Source organism: Phalangium opilio, unplaced genomic scaffold, assembly GCF_054372755.1.
Source record: "Phalangium opilio isolate 3A_F unplaced genomic scaffold, DU_Popi_V2 ptg000017l_1, whole genome shotgun sequence".
Taxonomy (NCBI): domain Eukaryota; kingdom Metazoa; phylum Arthropoda; class Arachnida; order Opiliones; family Phalangiidae; genus Phalangium; species Phalangium opilio.
Window position 1 is genome coordinate 12,841,421 of NW_028324151.1, and position 21,321 is coordinate 12,862,741.

The 21,321-nt window shown below is 46.2% G+C and overlaps 1 protein-coding gene and 4 non-coding genes across 5 annotated transcripts; 1 reads left to right on the forward strand and 4 right to left on the reverse strand.

The window, feature by feature from the left end:
• The first annotated feature begins 963 nt into the window (after positions 1-963).
• Positions 964-5,652, forward strand: LOC149704100 (uncharacterized). Its single transcript, XM_089867186.1, has one exon. It carries the CDS (start codon positions 964-966, stop codon positions 5,650-5,652), a length of 4,689 nt encoding a protein of 1,562 aa, XP_089723312.1.
• A 966-nt stretch (positions 5,653-6,618) lies between these two features.
• Positions 6,619-6,691, reverse strand: TRNAY-GUA (transfer RNA tyrosine (anticodon GUA)). The gene has a single exon. It is a non-coding gene; the product is annotated as a tRNA-Tyr (tRNA).
• Positions 6,692-8,526: 1,835 nt separating this feature from the next.
• On the reverse strand, positions 8,527-8,599 carry TRNAY-GUA (transfer RNA tyrosine (anticodon GUA)). Its single transcript has one exon. It is a non-coding gene; the product is annotated as a tRNA-Tyr (tRNA).
• A 7,411-nt stretch (positions 8,600-16,010) lies between these two features.
• TRNAK-CUU (transfer RNA lysine (anticodon CUU)) lies at positions 16,011-16,083 on the reverse strand. Its single transcript has one exon. It is a non-coding gene; the product is annotated as a tRNA-Lys (tRNA).
• Positions 16,084-19,388: 3,305 nt separating this feature from the next.
• On the reverse strand, positions 19,389-19,461 carry TRNAK-CUU (transfer RNA lysine (anticodon CUU)). Its single transcript has one exon. It is a non-coding gene; the product is annotated as a tRNA-Lys (tRNA).
• Positions 19,462-21,321: the final 1,860 nt, after the last annotated feature.

Genomic DNA, 21,321 nt, shown 5'->3' on the forward strand with positions numbered 1-21,321 from the left:
TTATGACTTTTCACGCTACATCTGAGACCCCACGTCACCTCTCCCGGGTGGGCTCGAACCACCAACCTTTTGGTTAACAGCTGAACGCGCTAACCATTGCGCCACGGAAGCCCAAAAATTAAATGTTCGTCAGGTATTGTGGAAAACTTTTCTTTTTACGTTACATTTGAGACTACACAACACCGCTCCTGGGTGCGCTCGAACCACCAACCTTTCGGTTAACAACCGAACGCGCTAACCATTGCTTCACGGAAGCCCAAAAATTAAATGTTCGTCAGGTATTATGGAAAAACTCTGACTTTTTACGTTACATTTAAGATCCCTTAACACCGCTCCCGGGTAGGCTCGAACCACGAACCTATTGGTTAACAGCCGAACGCGCTAACTATTGAGCCACGGAAGCTCAGAAATTAAATGGTTGTCACGTATTGTAGAAAAGTTTTGACTTTTTACGCTACATCTGAGACCCCACGTCACCTCTCCCGGGTGGGCTCGAACCACCAACCTATTGGTTAACAGCCGAACGCGACAACCATTGAGCCACGGGAGCTCAGAAATTAAATGGTTGTCACGTATAGGGGAAACGTTATGACTTTTCACGCTACATCTGAGACCCCACGTCACCTCTCCCGGGTGGGCTCGAACCACCAACCTATTGGTTAACATACGAACGCGCTAACCATTTGTTACAGTTTAGAACTGAACCGAACTAGGTTAGAACACGTGACCACATTAAGTGGAAGCCGACGATCTTGTTAAGACGAGAGAGCACTTTTACAATGTAACTAGACTAGAGAAGTTAGATAACAATAAAGAACCAAGTTGATATTTTAATCTAAATAAAGTATTTTAAACTAAATAAGGATGTGCTTTATAACATGGTGATAGAGGTTCTACGGACTTTCACGCGTTTGTTTGTCAATTGCCTTTCTCTCCCGGCCTCCGTATAGGCCTAACTTTGCAATGACGACTTTCAAAGGCCCGGCTCAATTTGTTCCTGGCCCTGATCCAGCCTCGGCCTGGCGAGAATATAAAGAGTGCTTCGAGATTTATGCGGTCGCCTCCAACCTCGACGCTGAACCAGTAGCGCGACAACGTGCCATTTTCTTGCACATACTGGGCACCTCCGGGCGTCGCATCTACAATACACTCACTATACCAGAAATAGATGATGCACGTACCCTATCAGTGATCTTCGCCGCCTTCGATAGGTATTATGAACCTTATAAAAACGTCACGTATCTCCGCTACGTGTTTATATGCACAAAACAGGCCGACAACCAAACTTTTGATGAATTTCTCATCGATCTCAAAACCAAGGCCCAGAACTGTGCCTTAGGGGCCCTTCTTGATGATCTCATCACACTCATGATAGTCATGGGAATTAAACAAGAACTCACAAGAAAACGCCTTCTGTCTATTCCTCGTCTAACACTTCAAGAAGCCATACAGATCTGTCAAGCTGATGAAATTTCGGGGGTATATGCCGGTGCTATGGCTCCCTCTCAATCTCAACCCCCAAATACACTCGACGCTCTACAACGTTGCGGCAGCTCACAAAGGTTCCGTCCTTTTACTCGCTCTCAATACAGACAGCCGCCATCGTCAGCTCATTCTAACCGTTTTACCCCTCGCAACGTACAACATAATCAGCGTGCAGGACATTCTTCACGACCACATCACTATTCACCGTTACCACAGAACTCTTCATACTCAAATCGGTGTTCTCGATGCGGCATGCAACACCCGTCACGTCCTTGCCCTGCACAAACCTCGTCGTGTCTGAAATGTGGCGTCCGAGGTCACTGGGCCACCCGATGTCGCTCGTCGCATGCACTGAACACAGAAGAACCACACATACCAAACCAAGAATATGAACCTAATGACGATTCTCAACTCCATGATCCCTACTCGAACTATGAGACTCAACCTTCCAATGGTGACTATGGGGACCCATTCACGTGTTATGATCCCACACCACACGATGAAATTCTACAGTACAGCACCTACTGCCTGACAACCCATCCTAACAATTCTGAAGAACTACCAAAGCAATCACCGCTCACCATAGAAGCATTATCGCAACAACCCGATCAGATCTATGATGAAATATACTTATTCGATGCTCCAACAATTTTTAAAGTGGATACTGGCTCTCAAGTAAACATAATTACCGAACAGATGTACAAGGCCCTTCCACAACAACCACCTATACAACCGCCATTATACACAATCACAGCTTATTCAGGTCACTCAGTCCCTATCATGGGCGTTACGAATATACCATGCGCTTCAACCAACGCGATGTCTATATTCCCATTCTACATTACGAAGGAAAATCGCACCCCTATATTAGGAGCGCAAGCAGCAACTCAACTGGGACTAATCATTCACCAATATCAACCACTTAGCCCGGTCTTGCCGAGATGGCAAGCACTAAATGAACAACAGATAATGGGAATACAATCGACATCGATACTGCCACATTCAACACAAGTACAAGCATCTGCTAGCCCTGCAATAGAAGAAGTTTTAAAACAATACCATGAATGTTTTGATCAAATTGGCTTGCTTCCAGGCGAATACTCTATTCAACTCAAGCCGAATACCACACCATCAATCTCTGCTGCCCACCAGATACCGATAGCATACCAAGCAGCTGTCCAAAAAGAACTACAGCGGATGCAAGAACAGGGTATTATTGTACCTGTTGTCGAGCCAACTGAATGGGTTCACCCTATGGTTGTGGTGCCAAAACCCACTCAAGATCCTGCTGAAATTCGTGTACGCATCTGCCTTGATCCTCGAAAACTAAACAACTCGATTAAACGACAGCCATACCCCTTACCAACCAACCAAGAAATATTTTCAAAATTAAGAGGATCACGCATTTTCACGGTTCTGGATGCAATGAGCGCTTTTTGGCAAATAAAACTCACAGAAACTAGCTCCAAATTATGTACTTTTGCAACACCTTATGGAAGATTTCGTTTCACCAGGCTCCCTTATGGTATTGTGACTGGAACAGAAATCTGTCAACATGCCATGCGTTCTTTATACCCAGTATCAGATTTCCCTGACGTTCACATCTCCACTGATGATTTTCTGATCGCTAGCACTAATGAGAAGCAACATACAGCAAGACTCATAACAATTCTGGATCGTGCTTTAACTTACGGCCTAAAATTCAATTCCACAAAAATGCAACTAGCCGTACCTGCAATAAAATATTTGGGCCATCACATCAATGCTTCTGGCATCACACCTGACCCCGCCAAAGTGGCAGCTATCAGTTTGCTTCCTTCACCAACAGACAAACCAGCCCTCCAAAGCTTTCTGGGGATGATAAACTATATAGCCAAATTTATACCAGATGCCAACCGCCATACAGCTCCTCTACGCAACCTTCTGAAGAAAGATGCACTATTTCAATGGGAACCTGATCACCAGCACCATTACGATCAACTGAAGAAATTCGCCTCCACAGCCCCAGTTTTGGCTTTTTTCAATCCGAAAGCCAAAATAGTCTTATCAGTGGAGGCCAGTCAAATCGGGGTAGGAGCGGTTTTAATGCAAGAAGGCCACCCAGTTGAATATGCATCAACAAGTTTTAATTCAACACAATCACGCTACGCTCAAATTGAAAAAGAGCTCCTGGCTATTGTCTTCGCTTGTGAGCATTTTCATTATTTCATCGCTGGTACCGCCATCACCGTACATACAGATCACAACCCACTCATTGGAATTTCAAAGAAACCATTGCATCTGATATCACCAAGGCTGCAGAGACTCCTAATGAGATTATTCCGATACCAAGTCACACTGATATATGTACCTGGCAAGCAACTTCATATAGCTGACATGCTATCCCGAACTCCTCAAAAACATGTACTCATTAACACGGATAACTTGGAAGGACCACATACAGCGATTCACGCTATCACAGCACTATCCACAAGCAATCACGAAAAATACAAAAAGGCTACCGCTGAAGATCCTATATTAACCAAGATTCAAGAGATGTCAAAAACGGGATGGCCTCGCACCAATAAAGCACTAAGTTCGGAACTCAAACCGTACTGGCCTCACCAAGATGAATTACATACTGTTCGAGATCTGCTTTATCGGGGAACCACATTGGTCATACCAACAGCAATGAGGACACAAACTATGAAGGACATACATGGGACGCATCAAGGTATAAATTCATGCCTCGCAAAAGCCAAAATCAATGTATTCTGGCCAACGATTACTCAAGATTTAACTGAATTCATTCGCGCATGCCCAATTTGTAATAATCGAGCTAGAGCAAATCAAAAAATTCCACTGACTCCACATCCCTTACCGAATCTCCCATGGGAAGTAGTAGGCGTTGACCTATTTAAATTAGGATCACAAAATTATATTCTTCTAGTGGACTATTTTTCTAAATATATTGAAGCTCAAGAAATGGGATCCACAAATGCAAACTCAGTAATTAAATTCCTAACTTGTCAGTTTTCACGTCATGGCGCCCCGCAACGCCTCATATCCGATAATGGACCTCCATTTGCTTCTCGGGAATTTGCTCAAGCCATGGAACAATGGTCGGTAGAACACATCACATCCTCACCATATTACCCGCAATCTAACGGTATGGTTGAAAGATCCATTCAAACCATAAAAAATTCGTTGGTAAAAGCACAACAGGATGGAAGAGATTTGCAACAAGTTCTATTAAACTATCGCACTACGCCGAAACTGGACCTGCCTTCCCCAGCGGAATTATGCATGGGACGTAGAATTCGAACACCATTAACAACAACAACCGAAACTCTACAACCAAAATATAATCTGCAACAAGCCAGGAATACATTAAAGCTACATCAAAAAGAAATGACTAACCAATACAACTCACGTTCAACAAAAAATCTACCAGTTTTACAACAAGGACAAGAAGTGCTATACTTTGCGAGCCACAGAAACTGGCTACCAGCAGTAATCAAGAAAATTGGTCCCGAACCTAACTCATATACGATAATAACTCCACAAGGACAGATTTATCGCAGAACAAGAATTCATTTACGCCCCAGAACCAATATAGCTTCAAGGAGCGCTGGAAGACTTCAAAATACTCATAAATGGACACATACTCGCATAGTAACACCCACGAACGAAACAAAGTCACCAATGGCAACAACAAAATTAAATATAAACAGAACACAAATTCCAATTAACAAGGAAAAGGAACCGGAACAGAGGGAAATTACTAACCGCTACCAAAATCAGGAGCAAATGCAAGAGGATCCGGACGTTTTACAACAGAAACAAAAGGAACCAACACTGAGACAAGGACATCGTGCACTACAAATACATGATAGACCACAACAACAACAAAGCACCACATCAGTGAAACACCCAAATGTAACGCTGGTACATATACCTTCATCACTACCTGGTAATTTGCCATGTCCTAAACCTAAAGATAAAAACATGGTATCTTCACCTATACAAGCAACATCAAGAGAAGGAGCAACGGACATACTTAGGTCTCTGATCATACATAAAGGACCTCCGCAAAGATCGGCATTTACAAGTTCTAATATCTCAACGCAGTCATTCCCAGCAACAAGAAGTGGTAGACCAAGTATCCCGCCCAAACGTTATCAATAAGACTTTACAAAAAAAAAAAAAAAAAAAAAAAAAAATGTTAATATTAAAATTATAAATTTAGAAATGTTTAAAATTTATAAAGAAAGAAAGATGTTACAGTTTAGAACTGAACCGAACTAGGTTAGAACACGTGACCACATTAAGTGGAAGCCGACGATCTTGTTAAGACGAGAGAGCACTTTTACAATGTAACTAGACTAGAGAAGTTAGATAACAATAAAGAACCAAGTTGATATTTTAATCTAAATAAAGTATTTTAAACTAAATAAGGATGTGCTTTATAACACCATTGAGCCACGGAAGCTCAGAAATTAGATGGTTGTCACGTATTGTGGAAAAGTTTTGACTTTTTACGCTACATCTGAGACCCCAAGTCACCTCTCCCGGGTGGGCTCGAACCACCAACCTTTCGGTTAACAGCTGAACGCGCTAACCATTGCGCCTCGGAAGCCCAAAAATTAAATGTTCGTCAGGTATTGTGGAAAAACCCTGACTTTTTACGTTACATTTGAGGTCCCTTAACACCGCTCCCGGGTGGGCTCGAACCACCAACCTATTGGTTAACAGCCGAACGCGCTAACCATTGAGCCACGGAAGCTCAGAAATTAAATGGTTGTCAGGTATTGTGGAAAAGTTATGACTTTTCACGCTACATCTGAGACCCCACGTCACCTCTCCCGGGTGGGCTCGAACCACCAACCTTTTGGTTAACAGCTGAACGCGCTAACCATTGCGCCACGGAAGCCCAAAAATTAAATGTTCGTCAGGTATTGTGGAAAAACTCTGACTTTTTACGTTACATTTGAGGTCCCTTAACACCGCTCCCGGGTGGGCTCGAACCACCAACCTATTGGTTAACAGCCGAAAGCGCTAACCATTGAGCCACGGAAGCTCAGAAATTAAATGTTTGTCACGTATTGTGGAAAAGTTTTGACTTTTTACGCTACATCTGAGACCCCACGTCACCTCTCCCGGGTGGGCTCGAACCACCAACCTTTCGGTTTACAGCTGAACGCGCTAACCATTGCGCCACGGAAGCCCAAAAATTAAATGTTCGTCTGGTATTGTGGAAAAACTTTTCTTTTTACGTTACATTTGAGACTACACAACACCGCTCCAGGGTGCGCTCGAACCACCAACCTTTCGGTTAACAACCGAACGCGCTAACCATTGCGCCACGGAAGCCCAACAATTAAATATTCGTCAGGTATTGTGGAAAAACTCTGACTTTTTACGTTACATTTAAGGTGCCTTAACACCGCTCCCGGGTGGGCTCGAACCACCAACCTATTGGTTAACAGCCGAACGCGCTAAACATTTAGCCACGCAAGCTTAGAAATTTAATGGTTGTCACGTATTGTGGAAAAGTTTTGACTTTTTACGCTACATCTGAGACCCCACAACACCTCTCCCGGGTGGGCTTGAACCACCAACCTTTCGGTTAACAGCTGAACGCGCTAACCATTGCGTCACGGAAGCCCAAAAATTAAATGTTCGTCAGGTATTGTGGAAAAACTCTGACTTTTTACGTTACATTTGAGATCCCTTAACACCGCTCCCGGGTGGGCTTGAACAACCAACCTGTTGGTTAACAGCCGAACGCGCTAACCATTGAGCCACGGAAGCTCAGAAATTAAATGGTTGTCAGGTATTGTGGAAAAGTTATGACTTTTCACGCTACATCTGAGACCCCACAACACCTCTCCCGGGTGGGCTCGAACCACCAACCTTTCGGTTAACAGCTGAACGCGCTAACCATTGCGCCACGGAAGCCCAAAAATTAAATGTTCGTCAGGTATTGTGGAAAACTTTTCTTTTTACGTTACATTTGAGACTACACAACACCGCTCCCGGGTGCGCTCGAACCACCAACCTTTCGGTTAACAACCGAACGCGCTAACCATTGCTTCACGGAAGCCCAAAAATTAAATGTTCGTCAGGTATTGTGGAAAAACTCTGACTTTTTACGTTACATTTAAGATCCCTTAACACCGCTCCCGGGTAGGCTCGAACCACGAACCTATTGGTTAACAGCCGATCGCGCTAACTATTGAGCCACGGAAGCTCAGAAATTAAATGGTTGTCACGTATTGTGGAAAAGTTTTGACTTTTTACGCTACATCTGAGACCCCACGTCACCTCTCCCGGGTGGGCTCGAACCACCAACCTATTGGTTAACAGCCGAACGCGACAACCATTGAGCCACGGGAGCTCAGAAATTAAATGGTTGTCACGTATAGGGGAAAAGTTATGACTTTTCACGCTACATCTGAGACCCCAAGTCACCTCTCCCGGGTGGGCTCGAACCACCAACCTTTCGGTTAACAGCTGAACGCGCTAACCATTGCGCCTCGGAAGCCCAAAAATTAAATGTTCGTCAGGTATTGTGGAAAAACCCTGACTTTTTACGTTACATTTGAGGTCCCTTAACACCGCTCCCGGGTGGGCTCGAACCACCAACCTATTGGTTAACAGCCGAACGCGCTAACCATTGAGCCACGGAAGCTCAGAAATTAAATGGTTGTCAGGTATTGTGGAAAAGTTATGACTTTTCACGCTACATCTGAGACCCCACGTCACCTCTCCCGGGTGGGCTCGAACCACCAACCTTTTGGTTAACAGCTGAACGCGCTAACCATTGCGCCACGGAAGCCCAAAAATTAAATGTTCGTCAGGTATTGTGGAAAAACTCTGACTTTTTACGTTACATTTGAGGTCCCTTAACACCGCTCCCGGGTGGGCTCGAACCACCAACCTATTGGTTAACAGCCGAAAGCGCTAACCATTGAGCCACGGAAGCTCAGAAATTAAATGTTTGTCACGTATTGTGGAAAAGTTTTGACTTTTTACGCTACATCTGAGACCCCACGTCACCTCTCCCGGGTGGGCTCGAACCACCAACCTTTCGGTTTACAGCTGAACGCGCTAACCATTGCGCCACGGAAGCCCAAAAATTAAATGTTCGTCAGGTATTGTGGAAAAACTTTTCTTTTTACGTTACATTTGAGACTACACAACACCGCTCCAGGGTGCGCTCGAACCACCAACCTTTCGGTTAACAACCGAACGCGCTAACCATTGCGCCACGGAAGCCCAACAATTAAATATTCGTCAGGTATTGTGGAAAAACTCTGACTTTTTACGTTACATTTAAGGTGCCTTAACACCGCTCCCGGGTGGGCTCGAACCACCAACCTATTGGTTAACAGCCGAACGCGCTAAACATTTAGCCACGCAAGCTTAGAAATTTAATGGTTGTCACGTATTGTGGAAAAGTTTTGACTTTTTACGCTACATCTGAGACCCCACAACACCTCTCCCGGGTGGGCTTGAACCACCAACCTTTCGGTTAACAGCTGAACGCGCTAACCATTGCGTCACGGAAGCCCAAAAATTAAATGTTCGTCAGGTATTGTGGAAAAACTCTGACTTTTTACGTTACATTTGAGATCCCTTAACACCGCTCCCGGGTGGGCTTGAACAACCAACCTGTTGGTTAACAGCCGAACGCGCTAACCATTGAGCCACGGAAGCTCAGAAATTAAATGGTTGTCAGGTATTGTGGAAAAGTTATGACTTTTCACGCTACATCTGAGACACCACAACACCTCTCCCGGGTGGGCTCGAACCACCAACCTTTCGGTTAACAGCTGAACGCGCTAACCATTGCGCCACGGAAGCCCAAAAATTAAATGTTCGTCAGGTATTGTGGAAAACTTTTCTTTTTACGTTACATTTGAGACTACACAACACCGCTCCCGGGTGCGCTCGAACCACCAACCTTTCGGTTAACAACCGAACGCGCTAACCATTGCTTCACGGAAGCCCAAAAATTAAATGTTCGTCAGGTATTGTGGAAAAACTCTGACTTTTTACGTTACATTTAAGATCCCTTAACACCGCTCCCGGGTAGGCTCGAACCACGAACCTATTGGTTAACAGCCGATCGCGCTAACTATTGAGCCACGGAAGCTCAGAAATTAAATGGTTGTCACGTATTGTGGAAAAGTTTTGACTTTTTACGCTACATCTGAGACCCCACGTCACCTCTCCCGGGTGGGCTCGAACCACCAACCTATTGGTTAACAGCCGAACGCGACAACCATTGAGCCACGGGAGCTCAGAAATTAAATGGTTGTCACGTATAGGGGAAAAGTTATGACTTTTCACGCTACATCTGAGACCCCACGTCACCTCTCCCGGATGGGCTCGAACCACCAACCTATTGGTTAACAGCCGAACGCGCTAACCATTGAGCCACGGAAGCTCAGAAATTAAATGGTTGTCACGTATTGTGGAAAAGTTTTGACTTTTTACGCTACATCTGAGACCCCACGTCACCTCTCCCGGGTGGGCTCGAACCACCAACCTTTCGGTTAACAGCTGAACGCGCTAACCATTGCGCTACGGAAGCCCAAAAATTAAATGTTCGTCAGGTATTGTGGAAAAACTCTGACTTTTTACGTTACATTTGAGGTCCCTTAACACCGCTCCCGGGTGGGCTCGAACCACCAACCTATTGGTTAACAGCCGAACGCGCTAACCATTGAGCCACGGAAGCTCAGAAATTAAATGGTTGTCAGGTATTGTGGAAAAGTTATGACTTTTCACGCTACATCTGAGACCCCACGTCACCTCTCCCGGGTGGGCTCGAACCACCAACCTTTTGGTTAACAGCTGAACGCGCTAACCATTGCGCCAAGGAAGCCCAAAAATTAAATGTTCGTCAGGTATTGTGGAAAAACTTTTCTTTTTACGTTACATTTGAGACTACACAACACCGCTCCAGGGTGCGCTCGAACCACCAACCTTTCGGTTAACAACCGAACGCGCTAACCATTGCGCCACGGAAGCCCAACAATTAAATATTCGTCAGGTATTGTGGAAAAACTCTGACTTTTTACGTTACATTTAAGATCCCTTAACACCGCTCCCGGGTGGGCTCGAACCACCAACCTATTGGTTAACAGCCGAACGCGCTAAACATTTAGCCACGCAAGCTTAGAAATGTAATGGTTGTCACGTATTGTGGAAAAGTTTTGACTTTTTACGCTACATCTGAGACCCCACAACACCTCTCCCGGGTGGGCTCGAACCACCAACCTTTCGGTTAACAGCTGAACGCACTAACCATTGCTTCACAGAAGCCCAAAAATTAAATGTTCCTCAGGTATTGTGGAAAAACTCTGACTTTTTACGTTTCATTTAAGATCCCTTAACACCGCTCCCGGGTAGGCTCGAACCACGAACCTATTGGTTAACAGCTGAACGCGCTAACCATTGCGCCACGGAAGCCCAAAAATTAAATGTTCGTCAGGTATTGTGGAAAACTTTTCTTTTTACGTTACATTTGAGACTACACAACACCGCTCCTGGGTGCGCTCGAACCACCAACCTTTCGGTTAACAACCGAACGCGCTAACCATTGCTTCACGGAAGCCCAAAAATTAAATGTTCGTCAGGTATTATGGAAAAACTCTGACTTTTTACGTTACATTTAAGATCCCTTAACACCGCTCCCGGGTAGGCTCGAACCACGAACCTATTGGTTAACAGCCGAACGCGCAAACTATTGAGCCACGGAAGCTCAGAAATTAAATGGTTGTCACGTATTGTAGAAAAGTTTTGACTTTTTACGCTACAACTGAGACCCCACGTCACCTTCCCGGGTGGGCTCGAACCACCAACCTATTGGTTAACAGCCGAACGCGACAACCATTGAGCCACGGGAGCTCAGAAATTAAATGGTTGTCACGTATAGGGGAAAAGTTATGACTTTTCACGCTACATCTGAGACCCCACGTCACCTCTCCCGGATGGGCTCGAACCACCAACCTATTGGTTAACAGCCGAACGCGCTAACCATTGAGCCACGGAAGCTCAGAAATTAAATGGTTGTCACGTATTGTGGAAAAGTTTTGACTTTTTACGCTACATCTGAGACCCCACGTCACCTCTCCCGGGTGGGCTCGAACCACCAACCTTTCGGTTAACAGCTGAACGCGCTAACCATTGCGCCACGGAAGCCCAAAAATTAAATGTTCGTCAGGTATTGTGGAAAACTTTTCTTTTTACGTTACATTTGAGACTACACAACACCGCTCCTGGGTGCGCTCGAACCACCAACCTTTCGGTTAACAACCGAACGCGCTAACCATTGCTTCACGGAAGCCCAAAAATTAAATGTTCGTCAGGTATTATGGAAAAACTCTGACTTTTTACGTTACATTTAAGATCCCTTAACACCGCTCCCGGGTAGGCTCGAACCACGAACCTATTGGTTAACAGCCGAACGCGCTAACTATTGAGCCACGGAAGCTCAGAAATTAAATGGTTGTCACGTATTGTAGAAAAGTTTTGACTTTTTACGCTACATCTGAGACCCCACGTCACCTCTCCCGGGTGGGCTCGAACCACCAACCTATTGGTTAACAGCCGAACGCGACAACCATTGAGCCACGGGAGCTCAGAAATTAAATGGTTGTCACGTATAGGGGAAAAGTTATGACTTTTCACGCTACATCTGAGACCCCACGTCACCTCTCCCGGGTGGGCTCGAACCACCAACCTATTGGTTAACAGCCGAACGCGCTAACCATTGAGCCACGGAAGCTCAGAAATTAAATGGTTGTCACGTATTGTGGAAAAGTTTTGACTTTTTACGCTACATCTGAGACCCCACGTCACCTCTCCCAGGTGGGCTCGAACCACCAACCTATTGGTTAACAGCCGAACGCGACAACCATTGAGCCACGGGAGCTCAGAAATTAAATGGTTGTCACGTATAGGGGAAAAGTTATGACTTTTCACGCTACATCTGAGACCCCACGTCACCGCTCCTGGGTGGGCTCGAACCACCAACCTATTGGTTAACAGCCGAACGCGCTAACCATTGAGCCACGGAAGCTCAGAAATTAAATGGTTGTCACGTATTGTGGAAAAGTTTTGACTTTTTACGCTACATCTGAGACCCCACGTCACCTCTCCCGGGTGGGCTCGAACCACCAACCTATTGGTTAACAGCCGAACGCGACAACCATTGAGCCACGGGAGCTCAGAAATTAAATGGTTGTCACGTATAGGGGAAAAGTTATGACTTTTCACGCTACATCTGAGACCCCACGTCACCTCTCCCGGATGGGCTCGAACCACCAACCTATTGGTTAACAGCCGAACGCGCTAACCATTGAGCCACGGAAGCTCAGAAATTAAATGGTTGTCACGTATTGTGGAAAAGTTTTGACTTTTTACGCTACATCTGAGACCCCACGTCACCTCTCCCGGGTGGGCTCGAACCACCAACCTTTCGGTTAACAGCTGAACGCGCTAACCATTGCGCCACGGAAGCCCAAAAATTAAATGTTCGTCAGGTATTGTGGAAAACTTTTCTTTTTACGTTACATTTGAGACTACACAACACCGCTCCTGGGTGCGCTCGAACCACCAACCTTTCGGTTAACAACCGAACGCGCTAACCATTGCTTCACGGAAGCCCAAAAATTAAATGTTCGTCAGGTATTATGGAAAAACTCTGACTTTTTACGTTAAATTTAGGATCCCTTAACACCGCTCCCGGGTAGGCTCGAACCACGAACCTATTGGTTAACAGCCGAACGCGCTAACTATTGAGCCACGGAAGCTCAGAAATTAAATGGTTGTCACGTATTGTAGAAAAGTTTTGACTTTTTACGCTACATCTGAGACCCCACGTCACCTCTCCCGGGTGGGCTCGAACCACCAACCTATTGGTTAACAGCCGAACGCGACAACCATTGAGCCACGGGAGCTCAGAAATTAAATGGTTGTCACGTATAGGGGAAAAGTTATGACTTTTCACGCTACATCTGAGACCCCACGTCACCTCTCCCGGGTGGGCTCGAACCACCAACCTATTGGTTAACAGCCGAACGCGCTAACCATTGAGCCACGGAAGCTCAGAAATTAAATGGTTGTCACGTATTGTGGAAAAGTTTTGACTTTTTACGCTACATCTGAGACCCCAAGTCACCTCTCCCGGGTGGGCTCGAACCACCAACCTTTCGGTTAACAGCTGAACGCGCTAACCATTGCGCCTCGGAAGCCCAAAAATTAAATGTTCGTCAGGTATTGTGGAAAAACCCTGACTTTTTACTTTACATTTGAGGTCCCTTAACACCGCTCCCGGGTGGGCTCGAACCACCAACCTATTGGTTAACAGCCGAACGCGCTAACCATTGAGCCACGGAAGCTCAGAAATTAAATGGTTGTCAGGTATTGTGGAAAAGTTATGACTTTTCACGCTACATCTGAGACCCCACGTCACCTCTCCCGGGTGGGCTCGAACCACCAACCTTTTGGTTAACAGCTGAACGCGCTAACCATTGCGCCACGGAAGCCCAAAAATTAAATTTTCGTCAGGTATTGTGGAAAAACTTTTCTTTTTACGTTACATTTGAGACTACACAACACCGCTCCAGGGTGCGCTCGAACCACCAACCTTTCGGTTAACAACCGAACGCGCTAACCATTGCGCCACGGAAGCCCAACAATTAAATATTCGTCAGGTATTGTGGAAAAACTCTGACTTTTTACGTTACAGTTAAGATCCCTTAACACCGCTCCCGGGTGGGCTCGAACCACCAACCTATTGGTTAACAGCCGAACGCGCTAAACATTTAGCCACGCAAGCTTAGAAATTTAATCGTTGTCACGTATTGTGGAAACGTTTTGACTTTTTACGCTACATCTGAGACCCCACAACACCTCTTCCGGGTGGGCTCGAACCACCAACCTTTCGGTTAACAGCTGAACGCGCTAACCATTGCGTCACGGAAGCCCAAAAATTAAATGTTCGTCAGGTATTGTGGAAAAACTCTGACTTTTTACGTTACATTTGAGATCCCTTAACACCGCTTCCGGGTGGGCTTGAACAACCAACCTGTTGGTTAACAGCCGAACGCGCTAACCATTGAGCCACGGAAGCTCAGAAATTAAATGGTTGTCAGGTATTGTGGAAAAGTTATGACTTTTCACGCTACATCTGAGACCCCACAACACCTCTCCCGGGTGGGCTCGAACCACCAACCTTTCGGTTAACAGCTGAACGCGCTAACCATTGCGCCACGGAAGCCCAAAAATTAAATGTTCGTCAGGTATTGTGGAAAAACTCTGACTTTTTACGTTACATTTAAGATCCCTTAACACCGCTCCCGGGTGGGCTTGAACAACCAACCTGTTGGTTAACAGCCGAACGCGCTAACCATTGAGCCACGGAAGCTCAGAAATTAAATGGTTGTCAGGTATTGTGGAAAAGTTATGACTTTTCACGCTACATCTGAGACCCCACAACACCTCTCCCGGGTGGGCTCGAACCACCAACCTATTGGTTAACAGCAGAACGCGACAACCATTGAGCCACGGGAGCTCAGAAATTAAATGGTTGTCACGTATAGGGGAAAAGTTATGACTTTTCATGCTACATCTGAGACCCCACAACACCTCTCCCGGGTGGGCTCGAACCACCAACCTTTCGGTTAACAGCTGGACGCACTAACCATTGCGCCACGGAAGCCCAAAGATTAAATGTTCGTCAGGTATTGTGGAAAAACTCTGACTTTTTACGTTACATTTGAGGTCCCTTAACACCGCTCCCGGGTGGGCTCGAACCACCAACCTATTGGTTAACAACCGAACGCGCTAACCATTGAGCCACGGAAGCTCAGAAATTAAATGGTTGTCAGGTATTGTGGAAAGGTTATGACTTTTCACGCTACATCTGAGACCCCACGTCACCTCTCCCGGGTGGGCTCGAACCACCAACCTATTGGTTAACAGCCGAACGCGCTAACCATTGAGCCACGGAAGCTCAGAAATTAAATGGTTGTCACGTATTGTGGAAAAGTTTTGACTTTTTACGCTACATCTGAGACCCCACGTCACCTCTCCCGGGTGGGTTCGAACCACCAACCTATTGGTTAACAGCCGAACGCGACAACCATTGAGCCACGGGAGCTCAGAAATTAAATGGTTGTCAGGTATTGTGGAAAAGTTATGATTTTTCACGCTACATCTGAGACCCCACAACACCTCTCCCGGGTGGGCTCGAACCACCAACCTTTCGGTTAACAGCTGAACGCGCTAACCATTGCGCCACGGAAGCCCAAAAATTAAATGTTCGTCAGGTATTGTGGAAAAACTTTTCTTTTTACGTTACATTTGAGACTATAGAACACCGCTCCCGGGTGCGCTCGAACCACCAACCATTCGGTTAACAACCGAACGCGCTAACCATTGCGCCACGGAAGTCCAAAAATTAAATGTTCGTCAGGTATTGTGGAAAAACTCTGACTTTTTACGTTACATTTGAGATCCCTTAACACCGCTCCCGGGTGGGCTCGAACCACCAACCTATTGGTTAAGAGCCGAACGCGCTAACCATTGAGCCACGGAAGCTCAGAAATTAAATGGTTGTCAGGTCTTGTGGAAACGTTATGACTTTACACGCTACATCTGAGACCCCACAACACCTCTCCCGGGTGGGCTCGAACCACCAACCTTTCGGTTAACAGCTGAGCGCGCTAACCATTGCGCCACGGAAGCCCAAAAATTAAATGTTCGTCAGGTATTGTGGAAAAACTCTGACTTTCTACGTTACATTTGAGATCCCATAATACCGCTCCCGGGTGGGCTCGAACAACCAACCTATTAGTTAACAGCCGAACGCGCTAACCATTGAGCCCCGGAAGCTCAGAAATTAAATGGTTGTCAGGTATTGTTGAAAAGTTATGACTTTTCACGCTACATCTGAGACCCCACAACACCTCTCCCGGGTGGGCTCGAACCACCAACCTTTCGGTTAACAGCTGAACGCGCTAACCATTGCGCCACGGAAGCCCAAAAATTAAATGTTCGTCAGGTATTGTGGAAAAACTCTGACTTTTTACGTTACATTTGAGATCCCATAACACCGCTCCCGGGTGGGCTCGAACCACCAACTTATTGGTTAACAGCCGAACGCGCTAACCATTGAGCCACGGAAGCTCAGAAAATAAATGTTTGTCACGTATTGTGGAAAAGTTTTGACTTTTTACGCTACATCTGAGACCCCACAACACCTCTCTCTGGTGGGCTCGAACCACCAACCTTTCGGTTAACAGCCGAACAAGCTAACCATTGCGCCAAGGAAGCCCAAAAAATAAATGGTCGTCAGGTATTGTGGAAAAACTTTTCTTTTTACGTAACCTTTGAGACTACACAACACCGCTCCCGGGTGGGCTCGAACCACCAACCTTTCGGTTAACAGCCGAACGCGCTAACCATTGCGCCACGGAAGCCCAAAAATAAAATGGTCGTCAGGTATTGAGGAAAAACTCTGACTTTTTACGTTACATTTGAGATCCCATAACACCGCTCCCGGGTGGGCTCGAACAACCAACCTATTAGTTAACAGCCGAACGCGCTAACCATTGAGCCACGGTAGCTCAGAAATTAAATGGTTGTCAGGTATTGTGGAAACGTTATGACTTTACACGCTACATCTGAGACCCCACAACACCTCTCCCGGGTGGGCTCGAACCACCAACCTTTCGGTTAACAGCTGAGCGCGCTAACCATTGCGCCACGGAAGCCCAAAAATTAAATGTTCGTCAGGTATTGTGGAAAAACTCTGACTTTCTACGTTACATTTGAGATCCCATAATACCGCTCCCGGGTGGGCTCGAACAACCAACCTATTAGTTAACAGCCGAACGCGCTAACCATTGAGCCCCGGAAGCTCAGAAATTAAATGGTTGTCAGGTATTGTTGAAAAGTTATGACTTTTCACGCTACATCTGAGACCCCACAACACCTCTCCCGGGTGGGCTCGAACCACCAACCTTTCGGTTAACAGCTGAACGCGCTAACCATTGCGCCACGGAAGCCCAAAAATTAAATGTTCGTCAGGTATTGTGGAAAAACTCTGACTTTTTACGTTACATTTGAGATCCCATAACACCGCTCCCGGGTGGGCTCGAACCACCAACTTATTGGTTAACAGCCGAACGCGCTAACCATTGAGCCACGGAAGCTCAGAAAATAAATGTTTGTCACGTATTGTGGAAAAGTTTTGACTTTTTACGCTACATCTGAGACCCTACAACACCTCTCTCTGGTGGGCTCGAACCACCAACCTTTCGGTTAACAGCCGAACAAGCTAACCATTGCGCCAAGGAAGCCCAAAAAATAAATGGTCGTCAGGTATTGTGGAAAAACTTTTCTTTTTACGTAACCTTTGAGACTACACAACACCGCTCCCGGGTGGGCTCGAACCACCAACCTTTCGGTTAACAGCCGAACGCGCTAACCATTGCGCCACGGAAGCCCAAAAATAAAATGGTCGTCAGGTATTGAGGAAAAACTCTGACTTTTTACGTTACATTTGAGATCCCATAACACCGCTCCCGGGTGGGCTCGAACAACCAACCTATTGGTTAACAGCCGAACGCGCTAACCATTGAGCCACGGAAGCTCAGAAATTAAATGGTTGTCAGGTATTGTGGAAACGTTATGACTTTACACGCTACATCTGAGACCCCACAACACCTCTCCCGGGTGGGCTCGAACCACCAACCTTTCGGTTAACAGCTGAGCGCGCTAACCATTGCGCCACGGAAGCCCAAAAATTAAATGTTCGTCAGGTATTGTGGAAAAACTCTGACTTTCTACGTTACATTTGAGATCCCATAATACCGCTCCCGGGTGGGCTCGAACAACCACCCTATTGGTTAACAGCCGAACGCGCTAACCATTGAGCCACGGAAGCTCAGAAATTAAATGGTTGTCAGGTATTGTTGAAAAGTTATGACTTTTCACGCTACATCTGAGACCCCACAACACCTCTCCCGGGTGGGCTCGAACCACCAACCTTTCGGTTAACAGCTGAACGCGCTAACCATTGCGCCACGGAAGCCCAAAAATTAAATGTTCGTCAGGTATTGTGGAAAAACTCTGACTTTTTACGTTACATTTGAGATCCCATTACACCGCTCCCGGGTGGGCTCGAACCACCAACTTATTGGTTAACAGCCGAACGCGCTAACCATTGAGCCAGGGAAGCTCAGAAAATAAATGTTTGTCACGTATTGTGGAAAAGTTTTGACTTTTTACGCTACATCTGAGACCCCACAACACCTCTCTCTGGTGGGCTCGAACCACCAACCTTTCGGTTAACAGCCGAACAAGCTAACCATTGCGCCAAGGAAGCCCAAAAAATAAATGGTCGTCAGGTATTGTGGAAAAACTTTTCTTTTTACTTAACCGTTGAGACTACACAACACCGCTCCCGGGTGGGCTCGAACCACCAACCTTTCGGTTAACAGCCGAACGCGCTAACCATTGCGCCACGGAAGCCCAAAAATAAAATGGTCGTCAGGTATTGTGGAAAAACTCTGACTTTTTACGTTACATTTGAGATCCCATAACACCTTTCCCGGGTGGGCTCGAACAACCAACCTATTGGTTAACAGCCGAACGCGCTAACCATTGAGCCACGGAAGCTCAGAAATTAAATGGTTGTCAGGTATTGTGGAAACGTTATGACTTTACACGCTACATCTGAGACCCCACAACACCTCTCCCGGGTGGGCTCGAACCACCAACCTTTCGGTTAACAGCTGAGCGCGCTAACCATTGCGCCACGGAAGCCCAAAAATTAAATGTTCGTCAGGTATTGTGGAAAAACTCTGACTTTTTACGTTACATTTGAGATCCCTTAACACCGCTCCCGGGTGGGCTCGAACCACCAACCTATTGGTTAAGAGCCGAACGCGCTAACCATTGAGCCACGGAAGCTCAGAAATTAAATGGTTGTCAGGTATTGTGGAAACGTTATGACTTTACACGCTACATCTGAGACCCCACAACACCTCTCCCGGGTGGGATCGAACCACCAACCTTTCGGTTAACAGCTGAGCGCGCTAACCATTGCGCCACGGAAGCCCAAAAATTAAATGTTCGTCAGGTATTGTGGAAAAACTTTTCTTTTTACGTTACATTTGAGACTACAGAACACCGCTCCCGGGTGCGCTCGATCCACCAACCTTTCGGTTAACAGCCGAACGCGCTAACCATTGCGCCACGGAAGCCCAAAAATAAAATGGTCGTCAGGTATTGTGGAAAAACTCTGACTTTTTACGTTACATTTGAGATCCCATAACACCGCTCCCGGGTGGGCTCGAACAACCAACCTATTGGTTAACAGCCGAACGCGCTAACCATTGAGCCACGGAAGCTCAGAAATTAAATGGTTTTCAGGTATTGTGGAAAAGTTATGACTTGTGGGGTCTCAGATGTAGTGTAAAAAGTCATAAGTTTTCCACAATACCTGACAACCATTGAATTTCTGAGCTTCCGTGGCTAAATGGTTAGCGCGTTCCGCTGTTAACCGAAAGGTTGGTGGTTCGAGCCCACCCGGGAGCGGTGTTGAGAGGTCTCAGATGTGACGTAAAAGGTCAAAGTTTTTCCACAATACCTGACGTCCATTTAATTTTTGGGCTTCCGAGGCGCAATGGTTATCGCGTTCATCTGCTTACCGAAAGGTTGGTGGTTCCAGCCCACCCGGGATCGTTGGTGTTAAGTTTTATAAGTAACTTAAAAAGTCAAAGTTTTTCCACAATACCTGAAGACCATTTAATTTTTGGGCTTCCGAGGCGCAATGGTCATCGCGTTCATCTGTTAACCGAAAGGTTGGTGGTTCGAACCCACCCCGGAGCGGTGCTGTGAGGTTTCAGATGTTACGTAAAAAGTCAAAGTTTTTCCACAATACCTGACGACCATATATTATCAGAGCTTCCGTGGCTCAATGGTTAGCGCGTTCGGCTTTTAACCGATAGTTTGGTGGTTCGAGCCCATCCAAGAGCGTTGTTGTGAGGTCTCAGATGTAACGTAGTAAGTCAGTGTTTTTCCACAATACCTGACAACCATTGAATTTCTGAGCTTCCGTGGCTAAATGGTTAGCGCGTTCCGCTGTTAACCGAAAGGTTGGTGGTTCGTGCCCACCCGGGAGCGGTGTTGTGAGGTCTCAGATGTGACGAAAAAGGTCAAAGTTTTTCCACAATACCTGAAGACCATTTAATTTTTGGGCTTCCGTTGCGCAATGGTTATCGCGTTCATCTGTTAACCGAAAGGTTGGAGGTTCGATCCCACCCAGGAGAGGTGTTGTGGGGTCTCAGATGTAGCGTAAAAGTCATAAGTTTTCCACAATACCTGACGACCATTTAATTTCAGAGCTTCCGTGGCTCAATGGTTAGCACGTTCGGCTTTTAACCGATAGTTTGGTGGTTCGACCCTATCCAAGAGCGTTGTTGTGAGGTCTCAGATGTAACGTAGTAAGTCAGTGTTTTTCCACAATACCTGACGAAGGTTTAGTTTTTGGGCTTCCGTGGCGCAATGGTTGGCGCGTTCAGCTGTTAACCGAAAGGTTGGTGGTTCGAGCCCACCCATGAGAGGTGTTGTGGGGTCTCAGATGTCGCGTAAAAAGTCATAAGTTTTCCACAATACCTGACGTCCATTTAATTTTTGGGCTTCCGGGGCGCAATGGTTATCGCGTTCATCTGTTTACTGAAAGGTTGGTGGTTCCAGCCCACCCGGGAACGTTGGTGTTAAGTTTTATAAGTAACGTAAAAAGTCAAAGTTTTTCCACAATACCTGAAG